Consider the following 17,231-nt stretch of genomic DNA (forward strand, 5'->3'; position numbering starts at 1 on the left):
GGAGGAGATTCCAAGATAAGTGGAGAAGATCTGCCACTTTGAATCGGAGATTCAAAGATAAGGATCGATGGTTCAAAGAAGAACCTCGAGACTTGAGAGAAAAAACTCAAATTTTCATATACTCAAATTTGACTACAAATGTGTCTCACAAAGGCTTATATATTATGAGCCTAAACACAAAAAGTCCAACATGACTAAAATCCCGTTAAAGCCCAAACACAAAATTACAAAATTACAAACTAAAAAGTTCTTATTCTATAAATCGAAGCTAATTTGAGATCCCTCTGAAGGTCCTGAGTATGCTTCCATCACTTGCTTTGAAATCCTTATACGGTCCTAGTCATGCCTTCATCACCTTCTTGGTTAAGAAAGTCATTTTAAACCTACATTTTCTTCTCTTAAAACAATGAAAAGAAAAATCTAAGATGTTTAAGGCACTTTCCTATCAAATTGGTAGTGATTCAAATGATGAGGCACCCAAAAGTTTAAACCATTTGGCCAAAGAACTAAAGTCACTAAAAATTTGGAAAAGGCAAGAAGCTCTTTTGAAGGAAAAAGATAGAATGGAAAATTATCAATACCTTCCCACTTTGGAAGAAGAGCTTAGGCATCTTAATAAAAAACAAGCCTAAAATCCAAGAATAATTGAGGAGTGGGAGTCATTCTAAAAAGAGCTCTAAGACTCCTATCTTTGTCACAAACATAGAAGAGAATAGTAGAACTTTAGGCAATTATTATCAATCTCCTCCTCTATAAAGAAAACCTAGGAGAGAACACCATAGGGAACCTCCTAGAGAAAACATAGTCGACCTCCCCCACTTCTATGGAAAAGATGATGTAGAAATATATCTTTATTGGAAGGTGAAGGTGGAGCAACTTTTTTGCTTGCCACCAAGTAAGTAAGGAGAGGAAAGTGCCCCTAACTACCATAATTTTTCAAGAAATTGCTATGTATTGGTGGACATTCCTAGAAAGGGAGAGGATAATCAACAATGCCCCTCAAGTACAACATTGGAATGACCTTAAGATTGTCACACATTCCCTCCTTGTACCATAGAGAGCTTATGGATAAGCTCTAAAGACTCTATCAAAACAACATGAGAGTTGAAGAGTATAGACAAAAGATGGAGTTATACATGATAAAAGTAAGACTTAGAAAGCATGAGGACACTACAATTTCTAGGCTTCTTAGTTGTTTGAGTCTTGGAATATGAGATAGAATGGAATTGTTGCCCTAACAAGATTTAAATGACTTGGTACAATGAGGAAAATTTTTAAAAACAGCCACTCTAGTTCTGATGAGAAGAAATATTATAAGAGGGAGGGGAAACAAATTAAAGAAGAACATGAAATCCCTAAGACCCTAAGCAAAGATAAAGCAAAACCAAGGGAACGGTCATCATTGTAACATCTTGGTCGGATATTATTTAATAAAAGAAAAATTATAATCGAAATAGAATTCCAACATCTAATTTTATTATTATTATTCCCAAAATACAGAAAAATTTAAAACTTTAATAGCGTAAAAAATAACATTACTTCCTAATTTATTTTTACAAATTCAAAATCCAAACCAGCTTAAAAGAAAATTACACAATTTTCCAAAACATAAACCTTAAAAAATCCCAAGCTATCTATACAACTCTGCATCTAAGCATCACCATCCACACTTGGAATCATATATGCTCCCGTGGGACAAGTCACACGATCATTACCAAACACAAACAAAAGGGGTGAGCTTAAAAAGGAATAAACTTGCATAAACCATAACAAAAACACCTTACCCCAATGAATTTAACATAACAAGGTTCCCATTCTTAAAGACCTTTACACCACACAGTACATATGCACAACTCTAGTCTCATAACCTATATGAGATTAGCCTATCCAATCATATCGTGCATATACTCAACCATGGCCTTAAGGGTATAATATGCTTCCATGAACCTGCCCACTCGTGGTCTAACTCTACGAACCTCCCTGTTCGTAATCCAACCTCTACGAACCCCCCTATTCGTATCCCAACTCTACGAACTTCCCTGCTTGTAGTCCAACTCTACGAACATCCTGTTATGAACCTCCCTACTCATAACATCCTCAAGTGTGAGCACAGAACATACTAACCTCCCCACTCGTATCCCCACACAAGATTACATCCAATATGAATCTCTTTATCCATATTAATCATGCGTTTCCAACTCCATTACGAACCTCCCCACTCGTAATCCATGCAAGCATATCCCAAACCAAAGGTCATCACCATAATGGACACAAAACACACCACAATGCACACTTACATTGCACTATTGCCTGGCGCAACCTAAGCGCTGCCAGGCGAAGTCATAGAAGATTGCCTGACGATCCCAACACGTCGTTAGGCGCCACGCACTCCAAGGACTTCTTTGGGTAACCTATCGCCTGGCAGTCCGTTCAGCACCGCCAGGCGCTACACCAACAGTGTGAAATCTTCTGGTTTAAGATTCCAAAACAGCGTCCAGACATCAATCAAACGATAGTTGATCCAATGGTGATTAATGCATCACATTGTTTATAAAAACTCTGACTATGACATGATCATACATTTTATAGAGATATGCAAAGCTTTGTTATGTCCTCTTCCATCGGCTGGCATTTCCTCATCTGTGAAGGTGAGATAAATATTAGCAGTGATATTACTAATAATACCCCTAAATTTGTCCAACATAATGTCATGTGACACATGTGCTTCATTTAAAATCTGCATCAACAACTTTTTATGGCTTTCCGAGTTTATCAATAGAGAAGGATGTGAAACCCTTGTTGGAGTATGATTCAACTGATCAATAAGCTTATACTCACTTTGCCGAATGAACTTGAGAAATTCTGAAGCTTCTTCATTCGACACTTCTTTTGCTCTAAAAGCATGTAGAAAAAATTCTCTAAAAGCATAAAATTAACACGGAGATTGGAAAAAAAGGTATAACAATCTTATTATCATCTTAAAAGAATGGAAAGTATGTCCTCATTAATCTAGACACGATTTATGAGATTGAAGAGAGAAATAGAACGTTAAGCAAAGGCGGTAAAAAAAACTCTATTTAGATCACTTTTAGATTGATTCTTAGTTAGTCAAACTTTAGTAGTCTAGTATAGGTGTTAATCTAGTTTACTTCGCTTTCATTTCAAATTTAGTTTGTATATCGACATCAGGACTAATAACTAGAGACACTTTTACGTTCTACATTTTCAAGTTTTCTCCATAGCTCTCATTGCTGCCATGACTATACAGTGAGCTTGGCATTGAGGAACTTCGGTGATTTGTACGTGTAATCTACATTTCTGCAATTTACTTTCGATTGTCTCTCTTCAATTCACATTCTGCTAATGCTTTATGCAAGTTTTCATCATTCATATGATTTCTTTCTTTCTTCTCACATAAGTCAAATTCAGAATATTAGGTTTTAAGTAATTGAATCTTGTTCCTGTAATTTTACAATAACTTTAGTATGGAATCATGCTAAAATTATGAGAATACATATTGATCACCTTATCCCAGTGAGTACATAGTGAACCCTAGATAAAAAGATCAAGAATCAAATACACCTAACTCAATTTCTGAGTTTTGACTTAGCTAGTTCGTTTTCAAATTTTGTTGGTATCATTTTAAAGCTTTGAATCCTTGTTTCATCCATTACTAATTCATGATATCTGATTTTCATGTTTCACTGTTGTGTTTTACGGTATACTATAGGATTTAGATTGTATTTCTAATTGAAAAACCTCACAACTGAACTTAGGTAGTTAAGGTAGGTAAATTTGGTAATTTTGTTAGTTTAGGTGAGTTGAATTTAGGATTTAATGTTTTACTAGTTCTTCTAGTGAATTCGGCGTTTTATACTTCAAGTAGTATTGTGATGAAGTAGATTGGCAGTTCAGGTTACATTCAAATTATTATGCATTTTCACAATTTTGCGGACACACATCACACACACTTGCTATTATATACGTTTTCTGCATTAGCTTTATAAGTTCTGGTTTTTACTTTTGAATTTGAGATTTGAAAGTTATAATTTAGTTATAAAGACATATTGTGTTTGGTTTCAACATTTGAATCATGTTCGTATAATGTGCATTGCATATTTTGCATTAGCAACTCAGACAAAATTCATCAAACAAATTGCATTTTAGCATATCTACATCATTTTAGCTAGTTTTAAAGTTTAGAATATGTTTCATATCATTTGTGAATACAATCCATGAAGTCATATCTAATTTTCATGCATTAGTAGATAAATCATAGCATTCACACTATTCCGGATCAACGTTGAGTGTAAACTTAGAACTAATTTCATTCATCATTTGCAACTCCTGCGGGAAAAGAAACTGATTCACAAGTTTTAATTGACTTCAAGAGTAGGATAGTAGAAGATCCATTCAACATTATGAGTTCTAGGAATGACTCCATCCATCACTGCAATAGGATAGGAATCACATGCAACATCTCCAATGGAAGGGTAATGGACCTTAGCCTTGAGCAACTGAGACTAGGAGGTACTCTTACACCATTCATACGAAACCTCACATTCCTCAACACACTCAACTTGCTAAACAATAGCTTCCATGGTGAATTTCCTCAAGAGGTTGGCCGTTTACTCTATCTGCAAAATCTAAACTTCAGCTATAATAACTTTGGTGGGAGTATTCCAAGTAACCTCAGTAGTCACTGCACAAAACTAGAAGTACTAACTGCAGGAGAGTAATCCCAACTTGGATTGGAAACCTTTCTTCTTTGTCTTGCATTAGCTTTGGATTAAACAACCTGATCGGAAGCATACCACAAGAGGTGGGCCTTTTATCAAGCCTGGCATATCTTGTGCTATATGGGAATTACTCGTTTGGCTCAGTTCCTTCTTCAATCTATAACAAATCTTCCTTATACTATTTCACTTTTACTCAAAACCATCTTCATGCTGATGTTGGATTTACTCTTCCTAACATTCAAGTATTTGCTGGTGCAGTCAACAATATCACAGGTTCTGTACCTGCATCGTTGCTGAATGCATCAAATATCACACATTCTTGACTTCTCCGTGAATGGTCTCATTGGAACACTGCCAAAGAACTAGAGGTCTTGAACAGGTTAACTAGACTTAGCTTTGAACACAACCCAACAGACTGGGAACTGGAAAAACAGATGATCTTAACTTTCTTGATTATTTGGTCAACTGCATAGATCTACAAGTTTTACATCTAGAAGTAAATAATTGTGGTGGAGTATTGCCTAAATCAATTACTAATTTCTCAAGCCAAATGCACACATTTGCCCTTAGTGCTAATGGAATACAATGAAATATAGCTGTTGGAATTGGCAATCTTGCTAACCTGGCTTATAAGTTTGGAATGAAACCATCTAACTGGTAGTCTTCCGGATGCATTGGGTAAGCTGAAAAATTTGAGAGAACTGTATCTGAATGTCAACAAATTTTGAGGTAGAAAATAAAACTCTTCCTGGAGGGAATCATCCTTTGCAGGGAACAACTAAATTTCCCTGATCATGTTTTCTTAAATTTCAGCTAACCAAAAGGGTTCTATTGGCTACATCCAGGTGTGTTATTCAAAATTCAAAGTGTTAAACTGTATATTATATTACCTTGATTAAAAATGAGCAACAAATAGTTGGCCTGCAGAGTATGGTATGGGTGGGAAGCCTTCTACACTCGGAGATATATACATCTATGGGATACTGTTAATGGAAATTTTCACTGGAAAAAGGCCGGCAGACGAAGCTTTTGAAGGTGACACGGGAATTCAGAAGTTTGTAGCAATTGCTCTACCTAACAATGTCATGGATATAGTTGATCCTTCATTAGTGTCTGAACAAGACTTTGATGGGGAAAGTGAAGAGTCTGAGTGTGAAGAGAAAGCTATACGGAGGAAGAATGAGATTGAAGGCACGACTAAAGGTTTGATTGAGGATTGCTTTGTGTCTCTGATGCAAATTGGAATTTCTTGCTCTGCAAATGCACCTAGTGAACGAATGTCAATCACTGTGGTCATCAACAAACTACATACTATGAATAACGTTTATACAGATAAAGTAGCATGGAAGCGAAGGAAAAAAAGATATGATAATGATATCTAAAATTGCAATACCATTTTTTCATTCCCGTAATTGATCACTTCACAGAAAAAAGTAAAAAGTGTTGGTCTAAGTAAGCTAGGCTCACTGGGATATAGTGGGCAGTGACTGCAGCAGCCTGTTAACCCTCCACCATTGGGAGAGGGAGGTTTTCGCTGCTCTGTGAAACCAGCCTCACGCATTGCCCTTCACTTTAGGACTCAAGAGATCTAGGCCTTCGCTCAAATCCCGTGAGTCAGCTCTCAACTTGGAGCGGGCAGGCCCAGCATTTTGCAATCAAAGCCCATCCTAGAGAAGCCACAGAATTATCCCACCACCATAATGCCCTCACTTGAGTCACAAGCTGGCGTTACCCAACTCGGCGAACTGACAGCCTTGTCAGAACATTTATAAAGACTTGGTTGATTTATGTTTTGGTCAATGTGGGACTAGTGAACATGATGACAGAACACCTTCCGAGGTTACATCATTTTATCTCGCAAAGATGTAATTGAAGTGATTAAAAGAACATGATATTAAGTAATCTGTATTTTGTGCTTACCTATAAAGTGCTTACTATGGCATAAGTATTACATTGAGAACCTTTTTTCTGAAATCTTGTTGGATCTTCACAATTGCTTGAACATGGTAAGCATAGAATTGCTCTGTGATTTGGCTTCTTTAACCTTTATCTCACCTCTTTCCAAAATCATCTTCAACTCTCATTTCCCCAACTTCTCGTCATCCCGTCACCCTTTTTGCTCACATATGTAAATAGGAGCTGCTCATGCCAATTTACTGTCACTTTTTCTAACATCTGTGAATGGGAGCTGCTCATGCATATTTTAGTAATTAAATCCTCATAAAAATATTTATTAAAAAAAATATTAAATTTTGAAAAATAACAATATTTTAACTGTTTTTTTTTTAGGATTCTAAGATGATTTGTCAGAAAATCACTATACAAAATAGAGATTACAAATTATTTGTCTTCCACAATCGACTATCTCTTTTTTATAACTGATTATTATTTTAATTTAATCATATATTACTATTCATATTTACGTTTTATATTATACCAAAATAAATAATGAAAATAATAAATAAATTTAATTATATTAATGCTAAATAATTATTTTTTAATATGAAATTTAAATTTAATCGATGAAATTTTTATTTTATTATATATTTTTAAATTGAAATGTAAGATGTCATAATTAAATATTTATAAATTTATCTTATTATTATTATAATAAAATGAATTATTAAAATATAAATATTAATATAATAAATAAAATAAAATGTATTTGTTTGATTTTGATAATTTATTTTAATATATTTTTATCATTAAGTATAATTTTTTGTTTATTAAAACTTTATGATAATTGTGTATTTTATTTAATTTTAACTTTCATTTTTGTAAGACCCACTTTATTCTCTATATATCCTAATTTTTAAAGGTCTACCCTAATCAGTTGGGCTTAAAACTGACCCATAGGGTGTCCAAGAGCCTAAACTGCCATAACACCCTCATTTGCTGTCACTTTTCAGAAATCAGTTTTCCTCACTCTCTCTTAGAACTACAACGGTACTCTGCTAGGGTTTGGTCCCAATCTTGGTCAAGCTAGCTTAATCATTTGTCTGCTCCACGTAAGTTGTTATTCAACCCATGGTCTGTCTTTTCCAGTTTGAGTTTCGTGGTTCCAACTAGGGTAACCGTAGTAACATGTCCTTCCTCTGGTGTCCTTGTTTCCAACTCACTAATGTCCTAGGAGTTGTGGTGCTTCTCTGTTCATACTCAAAACCCTCACAATAGCTCTTACAGGTAAGGGAAGCTAGGGTTTCGTATTTTAAATTTATTTTGCCTATTTTTGGTTCTATTTTGCATTTCTGGTGTTTGTGTGGTGTTCACGATAGAATGAATATGCATTTTTTGTTGTTTTGGATGGATCTCTGGCTTTGCAGGCGTGGAACAGTGAGGGAGAACTGTTATTTTTGCCCAAGCGAGCCCGTCTCGCCTAGGCGAGAGTAGCAGAAGTTTGCCCAGGGTTTTTTGCTCGAGCACTCGCTCAATCGAAAAATTGAGTTTTGAGCGACGCATCATCTCGCTCAGGCGAGATGGCCTCGCCTAAGCGAGAGTTCGCGAACCTCCCAGAGCCTCTGTTCGTAGTATCGCCTAAGCGAGAGTCTGCAGCTTGAGCGAGAGCACTCCTCCCGCCTGAGCGAGGGCTCCTAGCTTGAGCGAGACCTGACGCAGACCGTGTTGTTTTCTCACAAAATTGTTGTTGGTTGTATGATTGGCTGGTTTGCTCTATTTAAAATAGGAATTATGTGAATATGCATGTAATATTGGATTGTATGAGCTGGAGTGGATGAGTTTGGTGTGACCCTTGCATGAAACATGAATGGGAGACATGGAATTGTATGCATGATAACTTTATACTTGGTTGGTGAGACATGATTTTGGTGTGGTTTAGGACGTAATTCCATGAATCTCTAGGTGAGATCTCATGGTGGTGCCTCATTGGTCAGGACGAAATTCCATGACCCCTGTTAGTGGAAGCTCATGGTGGTGCCTCATGATTATAACGTAATTCCATGAAGGTTCGTGGTGGTGCCTCATTATATAATTTAGTAAGGATTCAAGTAAGGATTACATCCTGACACTCTAAAGAGTTAGTCAGTCTCACGTAGAGCGTATTGACTCAAGTGGTGAGAGTAGCAAGAGACCCTAGTCTTTGGCAAGATAATGCCCTTTGATGTTCCTCATCTTGACCTCCCAAGCTTGTGGATATGTGGCTCTTGCAGTCTTCCACATAAGTCGTTGCAACTTTTTTTCCAAGGTATTTCTTACAAAAGTTGGAGTATAAGTGCCTCACACAGAATTATTAGTGTCACAACCAAAATCGTGACGAGATGACGAACCAAAAAAATAAAATTTGTAAAAAGAGGTTTTAGAGTCGCCACCATAGTTATTATAGGAAACTATGGAAAACCATAAAAAGAAGCAAGGTCTACGAAAACAGAGATTGGGCCCGACAAGGATTACTCCTTACTTCTACGTATCTCCATTCATAATGGAGAATCAGGATCACGTAGTTCTTTATGAAAAAAAATTTTGAAAAAAACAATTTGTTCAAATATGTTGATATCACCCTTTTTTAATATTTGAAAATTTTGTATTTTTTTAGTAATCTTATAGAAGAGCGAAGGTATTAAGTATTAAGACGATGCGAGCGGTCACACGAGCACTTATACATTTTAAAAGTTAAAAGGGTATTTAAATTATTTATTTGATATTACTTCCTTTAAAAAAACTTCTGAAATAAGATATTGATACCCAACAAAATGTGGCTATTATATATCCACAATTTATGAAAATATTAGGAAAATAAATAAATAAAAGATTAGGAAATAACGTTTAGGATTAAACATATTATTTTAATATGAAAAAGTTTTACAATCCTTAACATGAAAAAAAAAATATGGCACAACATATTCATACAATGTCAAAACATGATATCTCTCACTTATTCATGCAACAACATTCAAAACCCAAAGCAATCAACAAACATTAATTATAAAACTAATGAACCCAAAAATCCATGACAGTAATGTTTTTTCCATATAAAAAAGAAATAGTGAAAATATCAAATTCAACCAAGATCAAAAACACATATCGAGAAATATTGCATAACACAATAAAAAATTAATTTTGCGAACTTGAACGGGAGATCGGATTTACAATAGTTGCGGTGGAACACCAAGAAGCACGTGGGGTGGGCAACCTATCTTTCTAATAATAAAGGGGGTGGCATCGACTGAGGTTTTACACCCAGTTGGTGTAAGGGATGAATCTCCCTTTGCAGTCGGATTGCCAGAAATGGTGCCGACTGTCAAAGGTGAGTGGATTTTTTATGTGCGAGGGTTAAAAGAGAATGTGTGCTTAGGGTGAGAGAGGTCTCCAGAAATTTTTTGAGAGAGAAAAAATCCCTTTCTTTTATTTTCTGATGGGTTTATATACACAACACTATAGATCTAATGTAATCTCGTAATAAAGGTCTGTCTTAATTACAACGAATTTTAAAAGGCAAGAGCTGGTCTTAATATTATCACGTGATGGGAATCAAATCATAGAAAAAAAAGAGCACAAAATCAAACGTGATCAGGAAAAAAAATAATTCTAATTACTAAAAAGATATTCTTGAGAAACATATTATTATTTTCCTCATCAGGAAAAGGATGTGTCATAAAAATCAGAGCACAAAATCGAAGTGATCATGATAGATTAATTATAATTTCAAAAAGATATTCTTGAGAAACTTATTACTATTTTCCTCATCTAGAAAAGGAGATGTCATAAAATCAGAGTACAAAATTAGAGTAAATAATTCTAAATATTAGAATATATTCTGTTTCTAATTATTAGACCAACTTCTTAATTTGGAGCAGAAACGACAAAGCATAAAGTGGGGGTGCAAATAAAATTTTGGGCTGCCATTAGTTGCAAGAAAAAACGGTGAGGGTGTAGAGAGTATTTTGGGCTAAAATAAAACAAAGTCTCAAAAGAAAAAACATAAAAGATTAAAACAATCCCATGCCAATCCTTATACGTGACCACCATCTTTTGTATAATCTTCTTTATATTTTTATTAGCAGCCTCAACTGCCCCATTCATCTTTGGATGGTAAGGAGAATAATTATGGTGTTGAATCTTAAATTATATACATAATTCCGCCATCATTTGATTATTTAGGTTGGTAGCATTATCAGTGATGATCTTGTTATGCAAACCACATCTGCAAATCAACTCTCCTTTTATGAAATTTGTCACAACTTTTCAGGTCACACTGGCACAAGAAGCTGCCTCTACCCATTTGGTGTAGTAATCAATTACAACTAAAATGAAGCAATGTCCATTTGATGCTTTTGGTTCTATGGCTCCAATAACATTTATTCCCCACATTGAAAAAGGCTATGGTGATGTCAAAACATTTAGGGTCGTGGGTGCCATGTTAATATTGTTAGCATATACTTGGCATTTCTCACACTTCCTCACATGCCTACAACAATCATTTTCCATGGTTAATAAAAAATAACTAGCCCTTAAAATCTTTCTGGCCATTGAATGTCCATTCATATGTGTGCCAAAAGTACCTTCATGAACATCTTTCAATATCACTTCGGCTTCTTTTGCGTCCACACATCTGAGGAGAACCATATCATGATTTCTTTTGTACAAGACATCCCCATTTAAAATGAAACTAGCAGCCAATCTTCTTAATGCTCTCTTATCATTCTCAGTTGCCCTTTCAGGATACTCTCGGGTTTCAAGATAATGCTTGATATCAAAATACCAAGGTTTACCATCTGACTCCTCCTCGATGAAATGATAATACACTGGATCCTCATAACTCTCCATTTTGATCATTGGTAGTTCTTTGTCTGGAACAATCTCAAACATTGATGATAGGGTAGCTAAAGCATCGGCTAATTGGTTATCTTCACGAGGAATGTGCTGGAATGTTATAAAATCAAAATACTCTATCAACCCCTTGATGTAAGCTTGATAAGGGATTAATTTCTGATCTCGAGTCTCCCATTCTCCTTTCAACTGATGGATAACCAAAGCTGAACTGCCATACACCTTCAAAAATTTTGCTTTTGATTCAATTGCTGCTCGAATGCCCATGGCACATGCCTCATATTCTACTATATTATTTGTGCAATTAAAACATAGTCTTGCTGTCATTGGTATGTATTGACCTTCTTGAGAAATAAGCACTACCCATATTCCATGCCCTAATGCATTAGATGCACCATCAAACAACAATATCCATGCCTTTTCATCCTGGCCTCCCTCATTCTCTTCAAACAAAGCCATGATATCTTCATCCGGAAAATTAGGCTACATTGGTCGATAATCATCAATGGGCTATTGAGCTAGATACTCAGCCAAAATGCTACCCTTGATGGATTTTTGAGTGACATATAGAATATCAAAAGCATCTGCCACCTTGCTATCCTCCCAAAGAGAGTAGGCTTTTCAAAAATGTATTTTATTGGGTCCATCTTGGATATCAACCATGTAGTATGACTCAACATGTATTGTCTCAAACGATGGGCTGCCCATGCTAGTGCGCAACAAGTTCGTTCTACCATAGAATATCTTTTCTCGCAATCTGTGAACTTCTTACTCAAATAGTATATTGCATGCTCAATCTTCATATTTTCCAGTTTGAGTTTCGTGGTTCCAACTAGGGTAACCGTAGTAACATGTCCTTCCTCTGGTGTCCCTGTTTCCAACTCACTAATGTCCTAGGAGTTGTGGTGCTTCTCTGCTCGTACTTAAAACCCTCACAGTAGCTCTTACAGCTAAGGGAAGCTAGGGTTTCGTATTTTAAATTTATTTTGCCTATTTTTGGTTCTATTTTGCATTTCTGGTGTTTGTGTGGTGTTCACGATAGAATGAATATGCATTTTTTTTGGATGGATCTCTGGCTTTGCAGGCGTGGAACAGTGAGGGAGAACTGTTATTTTTGCCCAAGCGAGCTCGTCTCGCCTAGGTGAGAGTAGCAGAAGTTTGCCTAGGGTTTTTTGCTTGAGCACTCGCTCAAGCGAAAAACTGAGTTTTGAGCGATGCACCATCTCGCTCAGGCGAGATGGCCTCGCCTCAGCGAGAGTTCGCGAACCTCCCAGGGCCTCTGTTCAAAGTCTCGCCTAAGCGAGAGTCTGCAGCTTGAGCGAGAGCACTCTGCCCGCCTGAGCGAGGGCTCCTAGCTTGAGCGAGACTTGACGCAGACCGTGTTGTTTTCTCACATAATTGTTGTTGGTTGTATGATTAGCTGGTTTGCTCTATTTAAAATATGAAGTATGTGAATATGCATGTAATATCTGATTGTATGGGCTGGAATGGATGAGTTTGGTATGACCCTTGCATGAAACATGAACGGGATGGTTGGTTGTAAATGTTGGCATGGAATTGTATGCATGATAACTTTATACTTGGTTGGTGAGACATGATTTTGGTGTGGTTTAGGAAGTAATTCCATGAATCTCTAGGTGAGATCTCATGGTGGTTGATCAGGACGTAATTCCATGATGGTTTCATGGTGATGCCTCATTGGTCAGGACGTAATTCCATGACCCCTGTTAGTGGGAGCTCATGGTGGTGCCTCATGATTAGGACGGAATTCCACAAAGGTTCGTGGTGGTGCCTCATTATATAATTTAGTAAGGATTCAAGTAAGGATTGCATCCTGACACTCTAAAGAGTCAGTTAGTCTCACGTAGAGTGTACGGTCTCAAGTGGTGAGAGTAGCAAAAGACCTTAGTCTTTGGCAGGATAATGGCCTTTGATGTTCCTCATCTCGACCTCCCAAGCTTGTGGATATGTGGCTCTTGCAGTCTTCCACATAAGTCATTGCAACTTTTTTTCCAGGGTATTTCTTTCAAAAGTTGGAGTATAAGTGCCTCACACAGAATTATTAGTAACACTCCAGGTAAAAGCTCTTGTAGTGTAGGCAAAAGACCTTTACATGTGCAGTGAAAGTAAGATGATGTCAAATTGAAATAAAAATGAGGTAAAGAGCATCAGAGTTACTAGTAAAATTCACCTTCTGTTGGTTTGAAATAAAGGTGCATGCTGCAACCACTATTTCCCACCTAGGTCTTCAATGAGTAGCTCTAAGAACCATGTCTAATAGCCCTTTTTCTCAACCTCTACAACAACATATGCTATAGGTAACATTTATTCATTCCCTTCTCTTTCCATTGTCATTAATAACCCACGTCCATATCTACCTTTAAGAAAGCACCCATCAAACCTAGTGATAGGCCTACAAGTTGTGAAAGTATCCTTGCATGCCTTAAAATATGCATAGAATCTCTTGAAATGTTGAACTGAAATGATTGTAAAATGATATTTGAGTAAACTATGAATTGTATTGATCATTTTGTATGTATTTGAAAATTGTATTTGTTAAATTGGTTTTGGGTAAAACCTCTCAAAGTGGTTTTGTTGTTAATGAAACAAAAATAAAAGGTTAAATTACCCTTTTGGTCCCTCTATTTGTCATGAAATTTCATTTTGGTCCTCACGTTTTTCGTTGTCTCAATTTGGTCCTCATTTTCTTAAAAATGACTCAATTTGGTCCTCACCGTTAACTTTGACCAGACGGTGTTAAAGTCAATGCCACGTGTCAATTCCTGGTTTTTTGAATTTTTTTAATATTCTTTGATTTTTTTTGGAATTTTTTGAATTTTTTTTTATTTTTGACACGTGTCATTTCACTGTTGTGCCACGTGTCAAAGTGACTCAATTTTGTCCCTATATTTGTTTTTAGTTTCAATTTAGTCCCAATTTTTGTAAAAATGAAGCAATATTGTCCTTTCTTAGATTAAGACTCAATTTAATCTTTGTATACAACTTATGATGATATTCTTAATAAAATTCACATTTTTATTAAATATTTATAGAAATATTTTTAAATAATTTTTTTTAGTTTAATTATTAAACAAAGTTAAACCCCAAACTTAATTTCAAAAATTAATAATTTTGTCATCATATATAAAGGCATCAAGTGTATCATATTATACAAACTTGGTAAAGATTAAAAATCAAATAACTTGTCACACATAAATTGATGAAGGATTGACCCCAACCAAGGATGGAGGCACATGCTTAAGAAGACTAAGCATGTTTAGAAAGGAAGTTCACTAATCCTTCATCCCTTTCATTTGTGTTTGTTATTTTTGATTCCCTAAGTTGACTTAGTTGAATCAACTTTAGTTGACTTGTTGACCTTTGACTAGGTTTGACTTGTTCACTATAGTTGACTTGACTTAAGCCAACATGCTAATCTATGTTTATTTGCTTTGTAGGTTAATTAGGAGTAAGAAAGCAATGCTAGGTGGCGCATGGTGATTGGGGAGCATAAATGATGTGGATGAGAGAGTAAAGCAAAGGCATAAAGCATAAAGTAAAAGGCATAAAACAAGTGTACCTATGTACCTTTGGTCTCCTTTATTTTTAGCACACTTTGGCCACTTTTTGGAGACATATGAGACACATTCTTTGTCTCTTTTTGTGCTAGAACGAAATTAGCCTTGCACACACCATAGTTAGCTCTTTTGTCTCTCATTTTTGTAACCTTATTTGACCTAGTTTCTAGAAGCTAAGGTTAGGTTTTTGTAGAGACATCCTTAGGTATCTTATATTTGCTTAGAGGCCCCTAAACTCTTCTATATAAGGGGTGCTCCTAGACATGTAAAAGGGTTGAACATTTTGAAGTAAAAACACTCTTGTGTCTCAACCATTTGTGAGAGTCTCCTCCCTAGGGAGTGAATACTTTTAAGCCTTATCTTGCATAGCAAGTGGCGGCACACATCCACTCATCTTCAAGGTTGCCATGGCTTCTAGCCTAGCCTTGTAGTGGCGTGCTTCTCACATTTTTACCATTTCTTTCCTTTCCATTTTATGTTTTCTTCTTCCTTTAATTGTTCTTGGTTTTCTATGGTTTATGTGCTTTCCATTTCCTTTTTGTTTTGAATCAATCCATCATCTTCTTCTCTTGAGCTTTGTGAAAGGAACCTTCACATCTAGATAGCTTGCTATCTTAATGTCCAGTGGGGATTTCACTTAGCTTTCTTAATCAACTCACACCATATTCAATAATCTTAAAAAAGGAACAAGTTAATCCCTCATCATTTGGTATCTAGAGCTTTGGTTGTCCTTGAATATGGTGTTTTCATGTTCTAACCTTGTCTTGTGTAGCTATCTTTGAATGGTCCACATAAAAACAGTGCTGGCAGCAACGTGTGCGTTTTTGTAAAAAATACTGCAGCTAGCTCAGTGGTCCAAAAGTAACTTTCTTTATATCAAAAGAAAGCTCTTTGAGTCTAGTTTCCAAAAAAAAAAAGAAGTAACGCATTTGGAGTTCTGTGGAGAGAGTTATGATCAAATGAGTGAGCAAAGGTCAGAGCTGTCGAGAATACGAAAAACAACGTTTTCAGGTTATGTTGTGGCAATTTTGGCTTCGGTTTTGTGACTCTTTTGCTCCTAAATGTTGTTAGATAACATGTCTTTGTGTGCTTAATCATTGACCTTCATATCCATGAGTTTAAATGCATGATAGCTACATGTTTGTGTCTTTGTGTATGTCATGTTGAGTCTTTAAATGTGCCTAACTTTTGCTTGAGTCATATGCCATATGTTAACTTGAAGTTTTCTTATTCTTGTTTTTCCAAGTATTTGAATCTTGCTTTCACTTTATGTCTTGCTTGATGTATGCTCCATGAAATCGATTTTGGCCTAAAACTTGAGGAACTAAGTGTCCAAGCCACCTAAAACTCTTTCTCACCATTTTATGAAACTAGTTGTGAAAGAAGAAAATTTTGCACCAATTTTTGTCTAAAAACCGAGAGCAACCTTGCTCCTTGGTGAACTAAAAGTGTGTTTTCCACTAGGTGTTATGCTACTAGTTTTCATACTTGAGAATTGGGTGATATTGGCTAATTAGTTCCATGCTTTAACTTGGTTATGATCTTTCTTGGTGTATGCATGATTTAAGACTTGAAGATGCTTGTCAAGTGCTTTCCATAGAGTCTTTAAAATGTGCTTTTCTTGTTTTAGTCTTGTTAAAAGTTTTTTCTCAAACTTTTCTTCTTTAGAGTTTAGCTTTCCTTGTTTTTGTGCTTTTCTTGCTTGTCACTAGGTGTTCTTTGTTTTGTCTTAGTAGTTTTCTTTTCTTGAAATTCTTGGGATGTTGTGGCCGAATCACTTGTCTTGCATTTGAAAGGTTTTGAACAAGTTTTTAAAAGTGTTTGCTTCACTCCTTTGGTGGATTTTGAGTGCTAGCCTTGCCTTGTTACTTTGGAAGAGTGATCTAAACACTTGGGTTACATTTTGGGTTGGATTTGGTCTCGGTTTTCATGTTGTCTAACCTCTAATCCATTTATTTTGTCTCGGATTTGAGTGTTTTTGTTGTAGGAATCATGGCAAGTTCATCAAATGCACCTACACCAAACAAAAACAATACATTGATGAGATTGCTTCGGGATTTGGAGTTGTCTAGGAAGGAGGCCTTTGAACAATTAAGAAAAGACAAGGAGCAAAGTGACCTAAGAATCCAAG

The 17,231-nt window shown here is 35.9% G+C and overlaps 1 protein-coding gene and 1 pseudogene across 1 annotated transcript; one reads left to right on the forward strand and one right to left on the reverse strand.

Annotated features, from left to right (window-relative positions):
- Nucleotides 1-4,337: 4,337 nt before the first annotated feature.
- Nucleotides 4,338-6,121, forward strand: LOC114194962 (annotated as a pseudogene).
- Nucleotides 6,122-11,152: 5,031 nt separating this feature from the next.
- On the reverse strand, nt 11,153-11,981 carry LOC114194963. The gene is made up of 2 exons (XM_028085364.1): nt 11,255-11,981; nt 11,153-11,160 (listed from the first exon to the last, which is right to left on the reverse strand). Exons 1-2 carry the CDS (start codon nt 11,979-11,981, stop codon nt 11,153-11,155), a joined length of 735 nt encoding a protein of 244 aa, XP_027941165.1.
- Between the last annotated feature and the right edge of the window lie 5,250 nt (nt 11,982-17,231).

Source organism: Vigna unguiculata, chromosome 8 (genome assembly GCF_004118075.2).
Source record: "Vigna unguiculata cultivar IT97K-499-35 chromosome 8, ASM411807v1, whole genome shotgun sequence".
In the NCBI taxonomy this organism is placed as follows: Eukaryota; Viridiplantae; Streptophyta; class Magnoliopsida; order Fabales; family Fabaceae; genus Vigna; species Vigna unguiculata.